The 20,511-nt window shown below is 38.5% G+C and overlaps 1 protein-coding gene across 4 annotated transcripts in view; it reads right to left on the bottom strand.

Moving 5' to 3' along the window:
* Nucleotides 1-4,449: 4,449 nt before the first annotated feature.
* Nucleotides 4,450-20,511, bottom strand: part of EIF2A (eukaryotic translation initiation factor 2A) — a 29,443-nt gene continuing 13,381 nt past the window's right edge. For 3 of the 4 annotated variants that reach the window (XM_044667626.1, XM_044667628.1, XM_044667627.1), the window contains 10 exons: nt 18,388-18,487; nt 17,935-18,017; nt 17,307-17,380; nt 17,060-17,204; nt 16,767-16,883; nt 14,626-15,197; nt 11,295-11,405; nt 9,245-9,376; nt 6,229-6,294; nt 4,450-5,017 (listed from right to left, as the gene is read on the bottom strand). In XM_044667626.1, the coding sequence (XP_044523561.1) occupies nt 4,952-5,017; nt 6,229-6,294; nt 9,245-9,376; nt 11,295-11,405; nt 14,626-15,197; nt 16,767-16,883; nt 17,060-17,204; nt 17,307-17,380; nt 17,935-18,017; nt 18,388-18,487 (1,466 nt within the window). In that variant the 3' untranslated portion in view covers nt 4,450-4,951. The remainder of the gene's footprint in view (nt 5,018-6,228; nt 6,295-9,244; nt 9,377-11,294; nt 11,406-14,625; nt 15,198-16,766; nt 16,884-17,059; nt 17,205-17,306; nt 17,381-17,934; nt 18,018-18,387; nt 18,488-20,511) is intronic. The other variant, XM_044667629.1, reaches the window with a different exon arrangement.

The following is a 20,511-nucleotide window of genomic DNA, read 5'->3' as shown; positions in this document are numbered from 1 at the left end:
TTCCACCGGGTTTTATGTGTGTCAAAGCATGCTCTCTTTTATGAAGAGGAGTATATTCTTTTCTAAAAAAATATTTTAACAGAAATGGCAAAAGATAAGTAAAACATCGCTGATTATATCAATGTCAACTAATTGAATTATCCTTTCAAATAAAGGGCCGTAGAAGACAATTTCTTTAGAGCAAGGGAAGCATTTTTTTTTTCATCTCTAGGGCTTTGCATGTCATAGACATTTCACAATTGCCCTAAAACCACAACCCAACCATATTATCTACAATAATAATCGAACTCAACTTATGTCAATGTAGAGCTTACGAAGTGTTTTCCTCACAATAACTGAGAGGTACAGAAATATTTTACAGACAAGGAAACTGAAATACAGAGTGTAGTCACGAATTGAAAATGAAAGACAACTTGAAGTCAAGAGCAGAGTCATGAAGAACTTGGTTTGGGTTCTTGCCTCTGATATTTATCATCTATGGATGATGAGAGAGAAATCTTATGTTTCTGAACTTGTTTCCTTTATGAACGTTTGCTCCTTTGAATTAAATGGACTAAACATATTCTATTTCTCTATAAATATATTCTACTTCTGTCACACTTGGTGACACCATTGGTTCCCATGAATGTAATTGTCCTCAGCTATACATTCATTCTTAGCTGTTCTCCTGAATTCCATTCTTGAATCATGAGCTGCCTTTTGGCATTTCGAGACGGATGCCCCGTACATGTCTTAAACTCAACTTGTCCAAAATAGAACTATCTTTCCTCCCAAGTCCCGTCCCTCTTCCGACACTCATACTCAGCTTTAGGGGCGTCACCATTCTTAGCCTGCTGGGTTCATTGTGAACACTTGACTCTCTCTCATCTCCTAGCCAATCGGTTGTCAAATATTGCTATTTCTACTTCTCCATCTACTTCTCTAGCCTTAACTTCCTTTCTGATCTCCAGTACTGAGTCTGTAACTGCCTGGACATGTTGCACTGGATGTCCCAAACTGAAATCATCCCCTCTTTCTAACTTGTCTTTCACTATGGAAGATACCACCATCGTGCCAGTCATTCGGGCTCACAAACTACTCATAACCATCAGCTCTTCCCTCTTTCCTGCCCTGCTCCCTCATCATACATAATCAGTTGTAAATTCCTGTCATTTCCACCTTCTTGATACCTCTCACATCTACCGCTTTTCTCCTGACACTGCACCTACCCTGGTGCTAGTCCTCATCACCTCAAAGCTGGACTCTTGCAAAAGTCTGCTGATCCGTCTCTCCCCTTCCAGTTTCTCTTTTCCTGTTCCAATCTATTTTCCACTTAGCTGTCAAAATGATCTTCCTAAAATGCCCCTCTGATCATACAAAATCGTATCTCCATTCAGTAAACACCAGGGGATCCCTACCATCTCCTGGATCAGATTTTAAATCCTCTGTTTGGGTTGTTTTTTTAAAAAATTCTTTAAGAGGTCCTAGGTTCAAATCTGGACTCAGACACTTCCTAGCTGTGTGACCCTGGGCAAGTCACTTGACCCCCATTGCCCACCCTTACCACTCTTTTGCCTTGGACAGAAGGTAAGGGTTTTAAAAAAAAAATATTTAAGCCATTATCTTCTGTCTTGGTATCAGTTCTAAGACAGAACAGTAAGGTCTAGGCAGTCAGGGTTGACTTGTTCAGGGTCACACAGCTAGGATGTTTCAGAGGTCAAATTTTAATTCGGATCCTCCTGACCCCAGGCCTGACTCTCTAACCACTGACATGCCTGACTCTCTAACCACTGACATACCTAGCTGCCCCCTAAACATTAATATAGAACTTGGAGGGTTGCAAAGCATTTTTATATATGTTCTCTCCTTTGAATCTCACAACAACACTGTAAGACAAGTGCTGTCTTTATTTTCATGTTTGTTGTTCAGTCTGACTCTTAGTGATGCTATTAGGGATTTTCTTGGCAGACACTGGAAAGTGGTTTGCCATTTCCTTTTCCAGCTCATTTATAGATGAGGAAACTGAGGCAATCAGGGTTAAGTGACTTTCCCAGCGTCATATAACCAGTAAGTTTCTGAAGCCAGATTCAGACTCAGTCTATTTGAGTTGAAGAAGGAGAAGGAGAAGGAGGAGGAGGAAGAGGAGGAGAAGGAAGAGGAGGAAGAAGAGAAGGGGAAAGAAGAGAAGGGGAAAGAAGGAAGGAAGGAAGGAAGGAAGGAAGAAAGGAAGGAAGGAAGGAAGGAAGGAAGGAAGGAAGGAAGGAAATTAAATATAGTATGTTTCAGTCTGCATTCAGACTCCATCAGTTCTTTCTTGGAAGGCAGATAGCATTTTTCTTCATGAATTTCTGGTATTGTCTTGGATCACTGCATTGCTGAGAATAACTAGGTCATTCAGTTGTTCATCAAAAAATGTTGCTGTCACCATGTACAATATTATTCTGATTCTGCTCACTTTGCATCAGTTCATGTCTTTCCAGAAGTTTCCAAAATCATCTTCGCCATTTCTTATAGTATTCCATCACAATCATATACCACTTGTTCAGTCATTCCCCAATTGATGGATAGCCCCTCAATTTCCAATTCTTTACCACTGCAATAAATATTTTTGAGTGAACAAGTCCTTTTCCCTCTTAAAGAAAAATCTCTTTGGGATACAGGCCTAGTAGCAGTGTTGCTGGATGAAAGGGTTTACACCGTTTTAGAGCTTTTGGGGCATTGTTCTAAATTGCTCTCCACAATAGTTGGATCAGATCATAACTCCAACAGCAAAATCACTTTGACTGTCTCTCTTCTGCTCAGTAAACTACAGTGACTCCCCATTGCTTCTAGGATTAAATATTACCTTCTTGTTCAGTTTTTAAAGACCTTTAAAACTTGTATGCCACATACCTCCCCAAGCCTCATTATATATTCCTGCATTCTTCAGTCCAGCTAAACTGGTCTTTATCTCTGTTCCTCACCCACAGGGTTTTTAAAAAAAAAACACAAAAAGATCCTAGATAGGCTAGCCTATCTATACTGTCTCATGTTTATTTGGTGTTCTACCAGCAAATGACACGATCTGCATGAAGCTCCATGCAATGTTTAAAACACATCAGTTATTACAAATGATTGTGAGAATGGCCTGACTTAATGAGTCTCCCGCCAAGTTCTCTTACAAGGCATTCACCTTCCATTACTTTGTGAGATGATGCTGTTCAAAATCATCCCTCCCTCTGGTGGTGGGCTTAACCTGCAATGAGGGGATTTCCAAGCTGACACATCTCCCTCCTTGACAAGACCAAGTTATTGTGGACTCAATTGCTTCCTCCCGATTTTGGCAGCGAGGCGATACAGTGAACAGCACACAGATTCTTGGGTCAGGAAGATCCAAGTTGAAATTTGACCTCAAACTCTTTACTGCCTGAGCAACTCTGGGAAAGTCACTTAGCAGCTGCCTGCCTCCGTTTCCTCATCTCCAAAATGAGAATAATGACAGCCTCTATCTTCCAGGGTGACTGTGAGGATCGCATGAGGGAATAGCTGTATGGCACTCGGCACATGGGCCGGCACACAGTGGACATCACAAACTTTTCTAACTGGAGATGGTCTTTATTTTTGTCCTCTTTCAGCACCTGCACATGGAAACTGCCAAGTTGATACTGAGTCAGTAGAAGGATATGACGGGCAGTTTACGAAGGAAGAAATTCAAGCTATCAACAAAAATATGAAAAAATGCTTTGTTGCTAGTAAAGAAATTGAAATCAGCTCTCATACTTGTCAGACTGGCATAAGGAAGGAAGATTTCACAGTTATCTATTTTACATCTCCTAATGCTTTCTATGTCTTCTCTAAGCATAAATTCTGCCCTCCTCCACAAATCTGACAGGTAAACTACTTTATGCTCCTCCAGTTGGTTTAGGGTTTCATCCTTTCTCTCCAAAACCATACATTCATTTTGACTTGACTTTGGTGTATGGTGTGGTGTTGGCCGATTGCCCCTAAGCCTGTCTGGTTCTAACTAGGAAGGGGCGTCTAGGTGCATTGGGGGAGGGAACAGGGACATAGGAGGAACTGAGGATGCTCCAAGGCCCCAAATAAGTATGTTTCTTGCTATATAAATTGTTCTTTGTTTTGAGAACTCAAAGATATGATGCAGACATTCCCCCTGGGATCCACTTTGCTGCATGTAGTTCTTTTTGGAGACTCCTCTGTCCCTGGTGCTGGCTGCTCCGGCTTCAGGCTCCCTACAGCACAGGGCCTCTGGCCCAGTCATGAAGCCCTTCCTGAGTCAGGGGGTGGAGGAGTGTCACTGCTATAGTGCCATGTTTCACGTAGGCACCTGATCTGCTCGGGTCTGCTGCAGCTCAGAACACCTGGACTTTGAGATCCACCACCTTGGCCACCCCCAGGACCAAAGATTATGGGTGTGGGTCACCACATCTAGTTACATTACTGATATTAAAATAATTTGTAGTAAAGAGCAGCTGAAGTGTTTATAGATGAAAGTTTATTTGATCACATACTTTGTAAAATAATTAAAAGAATTCTGATTTTTGATCTAACACAAAACCAAAGTTCTTAAATTTAAAATATTATTTATTAAGTTCTATAGTTCTGTAGAAACTGTAAATAACTGAACATTTGGACTCTGTTGCATAAAAATTACATGGGATTTTCAAGCTGTTAGATTTATACTCTCCCTAACTCATATGCTTATTCTGATACTTAATATTATTATTAATACTAATTTGTATCATAAGCATTTTGACACCTGTTTTTGAAAATTCAGAAAAGCCAATTTAATAAACATTATTAAGTAATTTCCCACATGCACAAATTTTAGGATGTTTAGAAATATAGATGAACATTAAATATGTACATGTGTGGACTCAGTCATTTGCAACAAAAGAAATTAATTATTCTATTGGGTTTAACACAGAAAATGTATTTGCACTGATTTCAGGTAAAACTTATTTTCCATAAAACTTCAAACACCCAATTCCAAATCTTCCAATTCTTGTAGTAGGGCTGCTTCTTTCTGGATCTTCTCCATCTAGAAAATTTCAAAACATTACACTAAATTTACTCCAAAAAAATATAAAAAGAGAAAGCAATTAATTCTTTTTAATCTGTTAACAAGAATCTAGACACTTAAAGGAATAGTATTTCCCATAAAACAAATGAAAGAAAGGTTCCATATCATATTCTCTTGGTACACTAAAAACAAACAACAAAGGACTTACTTAATTGTTAAAAACCCTTCCCTTCTTCTTCTTTTTTTTTAAACTCTCACTTTTCATCTTAAAATCAATACTATGTATTGGTTCTAAGGCAAAAGAGTAGTAAAGGCTAGGCAATGGGGGTTAAGTGACTTGCCCAGGGTCACACAGCTAGGAAGTGTCTGAGGACAGATTTGAAACCAGGAACTCCTGTCTCCAGGCCTGACTCTCCATCCACTGAGCCGTCTAGTTGTTCCAAAAATAAAGGATTTATAAAAATTAAGTTTAAAAATTCCAATCTAACCATGCCGTCTGCATACGTACTCCATATTAATGCACCAGTGAGAAAGAGTCCAGTCTGTCTACCTCTCCTGCTTGACTGCCCTTTGCCCACCACCAAGAGCTGACAAAGAGGTTCAGTTTGGGCCCATTATGCAAGGAGTCCCTCAGCTAGGGAAGCTGGTGAGGGAGAATGGAGCGGGCTCAATAATCCCAAGTTCACTGGAAATGGGGGCAGAAATGAATGGAAGGCTACCATGATCTTTAGCGAATGTCCAGAGGATGGCAGATATCACACAATATTTTGGTGGCCCTGGCCCCTTCTCCAGGCTTTACCAGATACAGGCACACATTGATATACACGCGCGCGTGCGCATGCGCGCGCGTGTGTGTGTGTGTGTGTGGTGTGTGGTGTGTGTGTGTGTGTGTGTGTGTGCGCCTTTTGCCAACAGCTTGATTCTTGGAGGAAAAAAGAAGCATGCAGCTTGTCACTAAGCCCAAACTTGAAATCTTTCCAGCTCGACAAGGCTTGCCAGGATTGATACTTCACTAAATGGTTTTGTCCAAGGACATCTCTAAATCACAGCAAGGCATCAAAATAAAACTTCAGTAGAATTAAGTGAAACTTGACTTTCAAATTATTTGAATAAATATGGCACTTTTAGAAAAAGAAAAATGGTTTTAAGAATTTACATCGTCTTATCTAATAAATTATATCAGAAAGGTAACTTAAAAAGGAACTCTGATCCCAAAAGAAGATAGATACCTGATTTTTCTCTAACTGTTTACCACCAGCTGCTTGCTCTTTCAGTTGTTCAATTGCTTTCAGTTTCTGCAAAACCAAATAATGAGGTTACGGATTAGAAAAAACTACAAAGAAAATAGTTTTAGATGACTTAAGTCATTACTACAAATTGGTATTTCAAAAATATGTGAAACTAGAATAAGGCCAATTCATCTATCCTTTATTTAAAATCAAAATACTGTGGCAGAAGTATCATGATGGAGTACTTTTTTCCCCTTCAGACAGTGTTTATTTTTTGTTTTAAATTTTTTATTCAAAGATATTTTATTTTCCCAGTTACATGTAATAACTTTTTCAGCATATGCTTTCTGAAATTATACGATCCAAATTGTCTCTCTCCCTTCCTCCCCCTCTTCTTGGAGATAGTAAGGAATGTGATCTGGGTTATACATGTATTATTATGCAAAACATATGTATGGTAAGTCTTTCACAGCTGATTATCTCACAAGATTGCTGTTACTGTGGACAGTATTCTCCCATTTCTGCTTATTTTATTCTGCATCAATTCATGTAGATCTTTCCATCTTTTTCTGAAGTCATCCTGCTTATCATTACTGATAGTACGATATTCCATCACCAACATGTACCACTATGTTTAGTCATTCCCCAATTAATTGAGGGACAGTTCCTCAACTTCCAATTCTTTGCCACTACAAAAAGAGCTCCTTCAAACATTTTTGCACAAGTAGGTCCTTTCCCCCTTCTTTTTAATTATCTCTTTAGGATACAGACCCAGCAATGGTATTACAGGATCAAAGGATTTGCAATGTTTTTGTAATCCTTTGGGCAGTTCCAAATTGCCCTCCAAAACAGTTGGATCAGTTTCACCAAAAATGTGTTAGTATACCAATTTTGCCACGTTCCCTCCAACATTTATCATTATTGTCATATTGGCCAATCTGATTGGTATTAGGTGGTACCCCAGGGTAATTTTAATGTACATTTTTCTCTAATCAAGAGTGATTTAGAACATTTTTTCATATGATTATCGATAGCTCTGATTTCTTTATCTGAAAATTGCTTGTTATATCCTCTGTCCATTTGTCAATTGGGGAATAGCTTGTGTTCTTATAAATTTGACTTAGTTTTCCATAAATCTGAGAAATTAAAGACTTTTACACATAAATTTGTTAACTTGGCTCCTGTTATCACTCTATATCATAGTCCTTCCATGAAGCAAAGAATAGCTATGAATAATGATGTACTACTAAAGGGAGCCAGGGACACATGCAGCTAGCACATGAATACCTTTCAGTAAATGGTACTGCTCTACTCTATGTGTTGAGAATAGCAGCTTCAGCATCAATAATAACAATAACAACAAATACAATGGACACTGATATATCTTAAAAGAGAAAATGAGAGCCAGTGAACTTAAATCAATTGAAATCATTATGCATGCAAGAATAAAAAATCCTTTCAATAGCACCAAATGGAGAAAATAACTCCACTAAATACACTTGCAGTATTTTTTTTCTCTACAAAGAAGCTTTATTCATTGCATTTCAATTCATGCAATTTGAAGTCCATGTAGCAAAGGAGACAAGTACAATTATTAATTTGCTTCTTGAGTTGGAAAAAATGGGGAGTGGGCAGGGGAAAGGAGGGAGAAAGCCTCAGTTTCTCAGGGACAGACGGGGTCCAGAAGAACTTTCTGTCATTTTTAGAAAAAGAATATAAGCAATTATCATTGCTAGAAATATTTCCCTGAAAATAAGTTTTCTTCAGTTATGTTAAAAATATTATTAAGAACCTTGAGATTAAGAATTATTAGAAAGTAAAAGGCCAGTTTGTGGTGTTAAAGAAAGTACAACTAGGAAGTGAAGGTAAAATAACTGCCCCATTTGCTACTTACTATGGCTAAGCCTTACCACTGCTCTCCACAACAGAGAAGCTTCTAGGGTTAATGAACCACTAACATCAAGAGAGAAGGCTCAGGGAGGGGAAAAAGCGACTGTGGATGTGACTATCCTGGAGGTTACAAATATGCCCCCACCTTCTTGAGCTTCTTAATATCACCAACTTAAAAACTAGGCTAGCCACTGAAGAAGCTTCAAGTGAACTCCTATGATAATGACTGACAGTAGAATACCAGAAACATGATGAACCAGCTTCCAGGCATGGCATGAACTACCACTGGCCAACAGTGAGACTCTGGACAAATCACCGACCTCCTGGTTTCCATTTTCTCATCCCCAAATGGCAACAGTAATGTTGAAGTTATCTCACAGGGTTATGGTGCTGGAGAAAAGGCAATAGAGGTCAAAGTGCTCTAGGTATGAAGTGCTGCAAGGCTATGTGGGCATTCAGACTACTGCAGCCACACCTGACTTCAGATGGAATGCTGGTCAGTCACCAGGGAAGAGACCAGAACCAGGCCCTCTTCTCTTGCAGTTTCACAACATGGGAACAGAGAATAAGTTTTTTTTTTTGTTTTTTTTTAATCCTGGGACTCCATTCTAGGAGCATAGGGCCACAACCAGTAGGCAATGGGTCACACAGTCGCTCAGGGTCACCCAGCTGGGAAGTGTCCGAGCCCGGATTTGAACCTAGGACCTTTCGTCTCTAGGCCTGGCTCTCAATCCACTGAGCTAGCCCAGCTGCCCCTACTTTAGGTTGCAGTTTCTTTAGCAGATGTACTTTTTACAGGGTGGGGTTGCTAGCCCCACGCCCAACCCTCCTCCTTTTTCATCCGGGACCGTCCTTGGCCCAGGAGGGGTAAGGGTGGACTTGCCCAGGGTCACACAGCTGGGAAGTGTCTGAGGCCGGATTTGAACCTAGGACCTCCAGTCTCTAGGCCTGGCTCTCAATCCACTGAGCTACCCAGCTGCCCCAGAGAATAAGTGATGCAAGCTAATTATATCTACTTTCTTGCCATTTTGTTTGTAGGAAAACTACCTCTTTGAATGACAGCACCCCCCCCCCCCAATTCTTCCCAGTCAATTTCTACTTGTCCTTTTAGAAAGAAGCTGATTACCTTTTTCAAGTTCTTGATCTTTTTGTCTACTTCAGGGTCTCCTGTTGTTGGCAGAGAGACAACATTTCGTGGAGTGCTCTGCTGCTGAGCTGAGTTAAGGGCCAAATCTTGACCACTTTCACTTCTTGCTTCCTGTAGGAATTTATTTGTTAAATGCAATTTTCTAAGAAAACAAAAACACTAAGATTTTCAATCACCATATCCCAGATGTATAAAATGCAGAAATCCAAAGGTGACTTTCTCTTTTATACACTGTGAGATATAAATTGAGGGTCTAAATTGGAGGAATGAGTATAGAAAGTATGTTATCAGCAGGGAAGAAGAACAGTATAACGAAATTCTTAGGAAATAACTATTGCTTCTACTGACTGATTCCAATAATATGGCTCTTTCCACCACTGTGGTGATATACCACTTTGGGGCTAAATTCCAAGAATATGTGCAGTATTTTGATATTTTTCAAGTGAAATAAGCAAATTAAAGACGGAAAAGACTGTTTTAGGGAAAAAACCTGTGAAATAAGGTTCATCTTCCCTACATAGATGAAGAGATTATAATTTAAGTCCACAACTGATTGCTGAAAGTAGCAGCTACTTTGCTTCTATGAAGAAACAAGTAATAGTAAAATACTCTGTAATTATGAGACTTAGGCAAATGTATTGATTTTCAATCTTAAAATAGCCAAGATAAGTAAATTAACTCATAGGTAAACACTACTACGTTCCCTTCTTTCTTGAAGTTGGATGCTTAACAAAAATGAAATCCTTTTGGTTGAACTCCCTGGTCAAACGGACTGTGCTTGTAAAATTGCTACTGATTACACAACCGACTCCTTTATCTTGGCAGCTGTCAGGGGCTATGTTTTATGGTTTGTTCCTGGCAAACTCATCTGGTAAGTTAATGAGGCCAAGGCCAAATGGCTACACCTGCTCCTGGGCCTGTAGTAGGCAAGCTGTATTTGTTTATAATTTTAAAACTTTTTATTTTAATAACAGCATAAATTTTCTGAAGTTATATGATCCAGATTGTCTCCCTCTCTACTTCCCTCCCTGCTCCTGGAGTTGACAAGCAATTCGATCTGGGTTATACGTGTATGATCATGCAAAACATTTCCAAATTACTCATTTTTGTAAATGAATAATCTTATAAAACCAAAACCCCAAAACACATACCAAAACAAAAATAAACAGGTGATAAATCATATTTCATCAGCATTTCTACTCCTACAACTGTTCTTTCTCTGGAAGTGGATAGCATTCTTTGCCTTAAGTTGGTGATTCCCAAAGTGGGCACCACCGCCCCCTGGTGGGTGCTGCAGTGATCCAGGGGGTCCAGTGATGGTCATAGGTGCATTTGGGGGTGGTGAATAACTGTAAGGGGGTGGTGATAGTATGTGACAGGGGGTGCTAAGTAATATTTTTTCTGGAAAAGGGGCGGTAGGCCAAAAATGTTTGGGAACCACTGTCTTAAGTCTTTCAGAATTGTTCTGGATTGTTGTATTGCTGTTAGTAGCAAAGTCTATAACATCTGATTGTTTCACAATATTGCTGTTCCTCTGTATAATGTACTGAGCTCATTTCAGGACTACAAAACTACCCACTTTAGGCAACCATCTCATCAATGTGTGCTCAGAGGTGCATCACTGAAGAAAAAGCAGAATGTTCTCGAGGAACTTCCTAAGTAGAGTAGGTTAGCCTAGATGAGATGTTGTGATCAATCAAGGCCAACCCCTCACAACTGCATGCAAAGAGAATTATAATCTCTTCATTTGTCAGGGGAAACTGACAAACATTTCTTACAGTTCTTTTCTACAAAACAATTTTTGGGTCATTCATTTTGTGATGTCACTTGGAAAATATTATGTTTTTCAGATCACAAAAAATCCCATGTCTTATAAACATTCTTCTATTGGCACCAGTAAATTTTTTTTCTCTATTAAAGGACACATTCAATTTATATCATCTCAGATAAAGTATCCATTAAAAGCACATGTAATGGGATGTGTCTCTCACTGTCACTCAAAAAGTGGCCTCAAACAGTTCCAAAATACCTGTTTTGCAGCTTTCTTTGCCTCATGCTTTCTCTGATTTTTAAGAGCTGTTTTAGACAATGGCTTGTCATTTCCTGAATGTTTCATATTCTGTGGTGGCTCCTCCTCATGCTATGGAAAACATAAAACAACAATTATGAAAAGTGCATTCCATGGATTTAGCCATACAGAATAACTAAACAGATATTTTCCTACAGAGAACATTTTATCACATTTAACTTTATTTAGACTACAAAGACCTCTGCGAAAAAGCTTGCTGTCACTTTATTGTGACATGGAGGCCACCCTAAGGTTCTTTGAGGCAGGCTCTCCTAAACCAGAGAATCTTCAAGTAAGGGCCCAACAGAGTTCCCAGTAGCTCATGTAACATCAGAGGTGGCCTTCAAGGGACGGTATTCATGACTAGCACAACTTTTCAAACTGCATGAGGCGTATCAGGACGGAAATCTATGTGGATGCAAAATGTAGTCACAATGACAAAAATAAGAGGTCCTTCTGGAGCAGTAATTACTAACAAACATTTTGAAACTTAACAGTAGTTAAAATATTTCAAATGTCAGAATGAATTTAATTAGGCTGTTCATCAAAGCTTGCATATGATATCTCTCAACTATATGAGAGCTGGCAGGATTAACTTCCTTCTGTGAAACAATAGGGCTTTTCTTAGTAATTGTGTGACATCTGATTCTTATGAAATCAGAGACCAGGAATAACTTCCGGGGAGGCTTTTTCTGGCTGCTATGAACTTAAAATTATCTAAAGATGCTGCTTATTTTCTTTGCTTGAAAAGTTAGCTCATTTACTAGCTTTCTGTGTCAAATCTGAGGTTAAGAAGGCTATCAATGAAAGCTCTAAGGGCCATCCCAGGAGGGAGAAAGGAAGGGAGGAAGGGAATAAAGCTGAGGTTCACTTGCTAATCACATTTGAATTTAATTCAGATAAATCTACCAGCTGTTGTTTGTATTATAAAGAAGCTTCAGGAAGCTAAAAACTGATTCATGTGCTCTCACTGGGGATCGGCTCCCACTTACACTACCAAGCACATTCGCCACATTCCTACATTCCAGGTGAGGAACAGTTTGCTTCTAGTTTTGTGAGAGCTCTAAAACGATATGGAATCTATGGCATACCTTGATCCTGTCCACTGTCTCTTCCACATATACACTACTACGTATACTTTTCCCTTTATTTTTAAGGTAAGTCTTAACACCAGTGGGGTGAACATAGTTGTTTGATTCGGGTAAAGTAGATTTAAACTTCTCTTAACTTCTACCACATTCTGCAATTACAATCATCATCATCATTCACATTTATAGGGTGCTTTAAATTCTTCAAGGAACTTTCTTCACAGCAATCTTGTGAGGTAAGAAACAGCATCAGTACTACCATCCTGATTTGAAAGATGGCAGAACTGTGGCTCTACAAAGTGAGGAACTGCCCATGATGTCCTAATCCCAGGCCATTCCACCACTATTCTGCTGCTTCTGCAAATATGGTTCTAGTCCAAAAAAAACTTATAAAGAAAATGCTGAATGCCAAAAATCTGAGAATGGGGTCAAAGTAACAGGAGCCATCTGATAGCTATTTATAAAAGGTAACACCACTCTGGAAGATTTATCAACTCTTTCAGTTCACCAGAATGTCATTTGCTATTATACTGAGAATATACTTCTCTTTAAGCATGTGAAAAACAGACTTACTTGATGGTTAAATTATAGCATACATTTGCATAAATATAAAGCAAGCAGACTACTTCTTGTGCTTCTTTTGTATATCATTATAACAAGGACATGGGCATTAATGCACATTAAGGTCCAAGTACTTCATTATTTGAGAATTTTTTGCATTATAAAAGATTATGGAATTTCTTTCCATGATGAGCTCTGAGTCTATTTAAAATTATTCAATTTAGGGGAAAAATGGACTTGGATGATCTTAAAGGAACACACCCATTCTCTAAAGCTCTGTATTGTGGCCTGGTGGCCTAATAAAATTACTTCAAGGCAATCTAACTTAGAATCAGTGTGTACCTTTGAACTTGGGAAGATTGGCCTCAACCCACACACATAAAGCAGTCTCCTCTCATTAAGTGCTCCTTCCAAAATGACAGGCCCCTTAAAAATCTAAGGAGGGGCATCTGAGTTTTCAGCTTCCTTAAATACTTTTACAGTTTAACAAAATATGGGGGGGGGGGGGGGAATCTACCAACTTGATTTCATTAATTCAATCACCACTTTATTAAGCATCTTTTTTGTATGAGGTGGTGTTGATGCTGGGTGCTAGAGATGAAAAAGGAAAAGTCTCTCCTCTCCAGATGATAAGTAGGGGAAATGAGATATGTTCACAAAAATATGTAGTCCACTTCAGAATGGGAGAGGCATGTGGGAGAGTTAACACTGAGAAACAGAAGAGATTAACTATTAACTGGGGTTCTATGAGATTTGTTCTAGAAGGGTTATTGAGAGGCTTGAAGGTAATGTCATTTGCTAAATACCTTCTATGTGCAAAATTAGAAACAAGGATCTAGCCACCTGCAAGATTTCCTACCTTTCATTATCTCATGTGATTCTCTAAGATTCAGAAGGTGACACTACATGACACTTCTTTCCCACCATGGTAAGGGAATCAATTACAACAAAGATGGGGCAATAATAGGACTAACTCACAGCAACTACTAAGATAGAATCTTTTTTCCCTTAGGTTAAACAGAAATCTGAGAAAGAATAATACATTTTAAGGCTTACTGCCATTTACAAATGATATAATTTAAATTATTTCTAAGAAGTTCAGAAGGCAAATTAAATCACTGATGAAAGAACACAGATATTTGATAACGGGGCAAGGATGATCTTTAAAAAGCTACTTTCCAGCATTTCTCTTCTTAGTTGAGGTATCTCTGCTTCTAACTCCTCAATAATGTCACCCTTTATTATTATGGTGGACCACAAGATCCCTAAATATTCAGCCACAATTACTGATGTTCATGGATGCTTATGGAAACAAAACACTTAAAACTAAACAGCAAGAGTCTCAGGAAAAAAAAATCAGAATCTAAAAACTGGAGAGGCTCTAGTCTAACCCATACATAAAAGGAATCACCAGCCTGTTACATCTGACAGGTGGTTACCTAAATATTGCTTCAAGACCTCCAAGAGAATCCATCATTTCTCTAAGGCAGCATATCCCACTTTTGGACAGCTTCAATTGTCACCTCTTTGCAATTTTTACATTTGGTTCTAGTTCCATCTTTTGGGACCAGTTGAGTTGAATTATGTCATCAAGAAGCATTTAGGAAACACAAAAGCCTAATCCCTCTTTGCTCACAACTTACCAGTTTGGAGCTAGTTATAGGTTTGTTTCTTAAGGCTGGTGGTCTGTAAGCCTCTGCAACCTTAGGCTCCTTCTCTGGCACTTCACTTGGTACTGCTTGGTAAGTTACTGCTTTTGCTGGAAATACTCCATCCAAAAATGGCTGCCAAGACACTTGCCATATTTCTGCATTTGATGGGACATCATACTTGTGTAGAATCGAGCCAGTGTAATGCCAAATCTTGTATCCATTACTAACACGTAACCTTGGAGCACATGTAGCAGTTACAATATGCTCTCCATCTGGACACCAGGCAAAGTATGTAGAATCAGAAGCCACTGGTTTGGAAATAAGTTTGTAGTTTTTAACATCCCACACTTCCATCTGTCCCCGGAGATTTCCAAACCCAGCAAGTACTAATATATGTCCGTGCGGGCTGTAGTAGGCTGCATTTCGAGGACCAGTCCCAAAGTCAAACACAGGATCACATTTCAAATTGAAAATTGTGGCTTTGGCAGGCATAAAACCATAAACAGCACAAAATTCAGTGGAACTGGAATTCCAGACTACATCATATATGGGTCCATTTTTTGCTAGAAGGAGAATACAAAACCCAAGTTATTAACAAATTCATTCTGATAAAAATACCAAAAGAGCTAGTTTAAAACATTCCAGCTGGTAAAGCTTCTTGAATGTTTTAGAATGTTGTTCAGGAAAGAAAGCACCAAACTACCAAGTCTACAAATGTACTCACTAGTGGCTGGCAAGCTAGCCTCAGAGTCAGAAGATCTGGGCTCTCACTTCTGACAGTCAGTATCACCTGACACATGATGGTGGCTGGACCCTGGACTTAAACTCATCTCTCACTGAACAAGTATGGATTTGCACTGGAAGAAGGAGTTTCCTCACTAATGAAATCACAGGCCCAGAAAGCAAACACAAACATATACACACAGACACTCTCTCTCTCAACAATTCCTCTCACAGGGACTATTTGATCTTAAAGGCTTCAAACTCTAGTAATGTGGTCCACATCAGTTGTCATTGTCACCTTGCTATTTGTGTAAATAATTTAAAATATAAAGGTAAGTTGCTTTCTGGTTAAATTTAAAATACTCATTAGATTCTGTTTAAGTCTACAGAAAGGAAAGCATACCAAAATAACAAACCCATTACCTATTACTGTGTGGAGAATCAAGTGAGAAAATGTATGTAAAGTACTTTAAGAAACTTAAATCACTATTATAAGTAGTTCCTATTATTATTAATGAATGATGAAAGCTCCAAGGTAGGCTGTCAGTTTAGTCCTTTGTACATTTAGAGCCCCACTCATACAGAAACTACCACCAGGCTCTGAAGGGTAAGCCCACTGGAGAGGCAAAGGGACTCAATGGCCTGACCCAGATCCTACCAGTCTCTTCTTCCCAATGATGTGCATTAAGTCCCCTGGGCCTCACCACTTGTCCTTAGAGCTAAACTCTCCTGTCTGAGATTTCTCCCCATTAGAAAGTGAGCTCTTGTTTTCTACCTGAAACCCCATAACTTGGCATAAGGCTTGGCATTTTACAAACATTTAAAAAGTACTTTTCCATTTTATTCCAGTCTCACTAGTTTAACCTGCCTTTATAACAAACTACAAATAGCTGCTTTTCAAACTAATTCCTTTACCTGGCAGCAACATAATGATCGGTTTCAAGTTCCTGATCTCCTATCAAGGAGTTGGTAAAGCAGTTTCAAATTTCTGATGTCAACCTAAGTAATGTTTGGAGACTACTTTACTTTGTTTAAATGAAAAGAAAAAGGGGAAGTGTTTTGTTTATTTCTTTGATGACTTAAGGATCCACGACTCCATTAGTGTGGGTATTCCCTGCATTGAAACAGATGGCAACCATCTGTAAATAACTTGTTCAACAACTAACTGCCTTTGAGCCCTAGGTCAGATGCTTTAAGCCACCTTGGTGATAAGCAACAATTCCACACTTAAGCTAGTCTGGCCTTCATCAAACAGAAGCTCTGCTTTGGCAATGTAAAGGCATGCAACCACAGGCTCTCAGGGTCCATCTTAAAACACTGAAAATACTTATTTACCATTATTAGGTCAAGAGTTTCTCTTTACATCCAGTAGATGGCATTCTACCAAAGGGTCAGGGCAGAGCACTTACGTAATTGCACCACAGCACTTTCTCCATTGGTTGCAATGTAGTGTAAGGTTTGTTCTCCATAATAAGAAGCTCCTGTCTTGTCAACATCTGTACTAGCAATTACTAGCACAGCAGTGGCTATAAAATCAAGAAGTTTAAATTAATTGAAAACTGCAAACCAATCTAGAGCAATTAGCAAAACTCCAACCAGAGTTAATGGAAACCATATCTGAATCTGCTTTAGGGAAGCATAGATTATTACAAAAGGAAATAGATAAACTGCCAAAAAAAAAGGATGAAGCATGTCAATGTACCTTTTTTGTTCCACAGCATTGTCACCTTATCAGCCTTAAAGAAGCTTTTGTTGGCCAGCACAGCATGAGGCCCATTAAAATTGGGATACTGGTACAGCCTCACAAATGATGGGGCTCCCTTGCTGCCAGGAACGTAGACAGCCACCTGAGTCAACACAAGGACCAAACCATTTCTTTTTAAACTCTAAAACTTGCAACAGATCATAGGCCTTGCAAAGTTGTGATTGTTAGTAAATAGAATAGGCACCTTGCATGGTTGGGGTCCTGGTGATAACACAAAATCACTAATTTTCTGTAAATGGAGTTTGTTTGCAATTGTACCTGAAAAATCATAATTGGGATTAGGTTAATAACAAAATAAACTCTTTAAACTCCCCATTTTTAATAAAATAATGCTATTTTACAAATGCAAATGCTACTTAAATAAAATCTCTCTACTTCACACTTCTAAAATGAATTCTTTACCAAGAATTAAATATGTCCTAAGTTGTAGCCTTGCCATGTTAACATGGCTCAAGAATTATACTGCTCTGACATTAAAGAGCTTTATTTGTGCATCTGTAATGTCAAACTAATTCAGAAGAAAAGGGAAGCAGCAAGAAAGAATATTTAAGATCCCACACCTGCTTGTCATTTTTCCTGTAACACAAATTGCTAATTCTTATTCTACTTCAGTAGGTCTCAAATGGTCATATTTCATTAGTTCTTCTCAAAAGGCAGCCTTTCAAACTGGTGAATTTAAATTCTAGTTAATAAAAAAAATTAACAAAAAGAAAATAACACAGAGAACTTTATGTTAAGAAGAACTTTAGTGATGTAAGAAAATTGTTTTAGTGTGTTATGCATTATAAAATATTATTTAAATGTTTCCATACCAAAGTTGTTGTTTTCAAAAAAGTGAACTTCATTGTTAACATTTCTGGCACAAATACTTTCATCATCTGCCCAAGATGGACACCTAAATTTAAAAGAAATAATGACATCAAAATCAATAAAACCATGAAAAAAATGCAACATTCAAATGACATTTTAAATTTAAGGTTTTCAAAATGCTGATCAATATTCATTAAATGAAAAAAGCACAGACATAATTACAAAAGCTAGTCATTAGTAATGGCAACTTGGTCTGCATTAAGCTCGTTTGTTCAATTCAATTACTGTAACAAAAAGTATATTACTATACATTCTAAACAATGCAACCCAGAACCCCTTCTGGCAAAACAGTAATTATTTTGAAAGCCAATGCCATAAGATACTATAATTTTAAAAGAATACATCATTTTTCTATTCCTTTGCAAAAAACTAAGAGGCTTAAAATTTTTTTTTACCAGTTCTGCATCTTTTTCTGGATGAAAGACTTTAAACATTTTCCAGTTTTCACATCATAAAGTTGTAGATTAGGTACTCCTGATGTGCCATCTTTAGAAGCTGGAACAAAAATACATTTTCAATATAGTAATCTCAGATATGAGTTATGAGCCTCCCTCCACTCATGACTACAATTCCAAAATGAATTTATAAAGAAGTTTACTTTGACCAGCACTATTCAGGTGAATTCAAAAGGCTGATCTAGAGCAATTTAATTTTTCCTCCAATTTCAGTGCTCCTTATTTAACCCTGGCTTCAACTACCCACTATTAAAGTTACTATTAGATTCTCTCCCTTGGGTGTGACAAATATTTCAGAGTCAGTGCCTTCTGTTTTCATACTTTGATAAGATTATTATAGAAATTTCTGGTTTAACAAGTTTAACTCATCTCTTGCTGGTAAACTGATTAGATCTTGTATTGTGAAAGCTTGATTTTATAACCACGGAAAAATGTTTGTCTTCCCTTGATCATAGCTGGTTTAATATTTTCCTTTCTCTTTCTTCCATACTTTGATGGATCAATGATCACACTGACACAAACACTACTCCAACTGAACAGATTACAACCCTTCCACAACTTTTCAGTCTGTGCAATCTCTTAATCTATGCTCTCCCATAAATCCTCTGTAGAAACTCCTGTCACTGTCCTGTTTGCTTGATGTGTCAGGCCCAAGGTGAGCACTCCAACTAGTCAAGTGTGGCAACTCACTTTTCTATGCCCAGCATTAAGTATCTTCACTACCTTTGGACAATTCTGACTCTTTGAAAATTATGGTGTTCTGGGCAGCTATGGGGCACAATGGATATGGCAGTGGACATGGGATCAAGAAGACTTGAATTCAAATCCTGCCTCAGACACTTCCTAGCTTTCTGGCCCTGGCAAGTCACCGAGTATCTTTCCACCCGATTCTTCAACTTTCAAGTGGGGATAATAACAGCTCGTCTCTTCCAGGCCAAGAGTGAAGATTAGATCAGATCACATGTGTCAATTACTCTAGAACTCTTGGGTTCAAAGCCATAAATGCCACTGGCAGAGGCTAGTGTTAAAAAGATGGATTTTTGGGGTCAGGGAGCAGTGTCTGCCTTCCTCAATCAAATGTGATGTTCAAATGCTTTTACCTAGTTCCTAGTTGTACCTTTTCAGAATATTTATTTTGATAATAAGACTATTAGAATAAAAACTGGCAGGGTAGCTAGATAGAACACCAGGCCTGGAGTCAGGAGGACCTGGGTTCAGATTTGGTCTCAAACACTTCCTAGCTGTGTGACCCTGGGCAAGTCACTTAACCCCAAATGCCTAGTCCAGTTGTTCCCAAACTTTTTTGGCCTACCGCCCCCTTTCCAGAAAAAATATTACTTAGCTCCCTGGAAATTAATTTTTAAGAAATTTTAATAGCAATTAATAGGAATGATAAATGTACCTGTGGCCATCACCGCCTCCCTGGATCGCTACAGCATCCACTTTGGGAATCACTGGCCTAGTCCTTGCCCTTCTGTCTTTCTTCTTTTTTTTTTTTCCTTAACCCTTATCTTCCGTCTTCAAGTCAATACTGTGTATTGGCTCCAAGGCAGAAGAGTGGGAAGGGTAGGCAATGGGAGTCAAGTGACTTGCCCAGGGTCACACAGCTGGGAAGTGTCTGAGGCCAGATTTGAACCTAGGACCTCCCTTCTCTAGGCCTGACTCTCACTCCGCTGAGCTACCCAGCTGCCCCCACACTTCTGTCTTGAGTTGTTACTAAGACAAAAAGTAAGGGTTTAAATAAAAATTGACCACCAGAACACATTACATTGAAATGAAATGTTATTTTTCTAATAGATTTCTGCTATCAGTCACTAATACTTTATTTAGCTAAAATAAAACCACTGAACTTTGTGCATTAGTATCATCGAACATCTACTAATGCAACTAAAAACTTTCCCCAGTCTCTAGAAGTTACTTCTATCAGGGCTGAGCTCTTAAGTTTTATATCAACTATGTTATATGTATTCTATGACAATAAAAAGTCTAAATGATCCTTAGGCTTTAGATAATTCAATAGCATACAAGTTTCAAGTTTTAAAAAAACTACATTTTCACTCAATT

This window comes from Gracilinanus agilis, chromosome 3 (assembly GCF_016433145.1).
Source record: "Gracilinanus agilis isolate LMUSP501 chromosome 3, AgileGrace, whole genome shotgun sequence".
NCBI lineage: Eukaryota > Metazoa > Chordata > Mammalia > Didelphimorphia > Didelphidae > Gracilinanus > Gracilinanus agilis.
The sequence above is the reverse complement of the archived record's forward strand: the minus strand, read 5'-3'. Positions and strand labels throughout refer to the sequence as shown.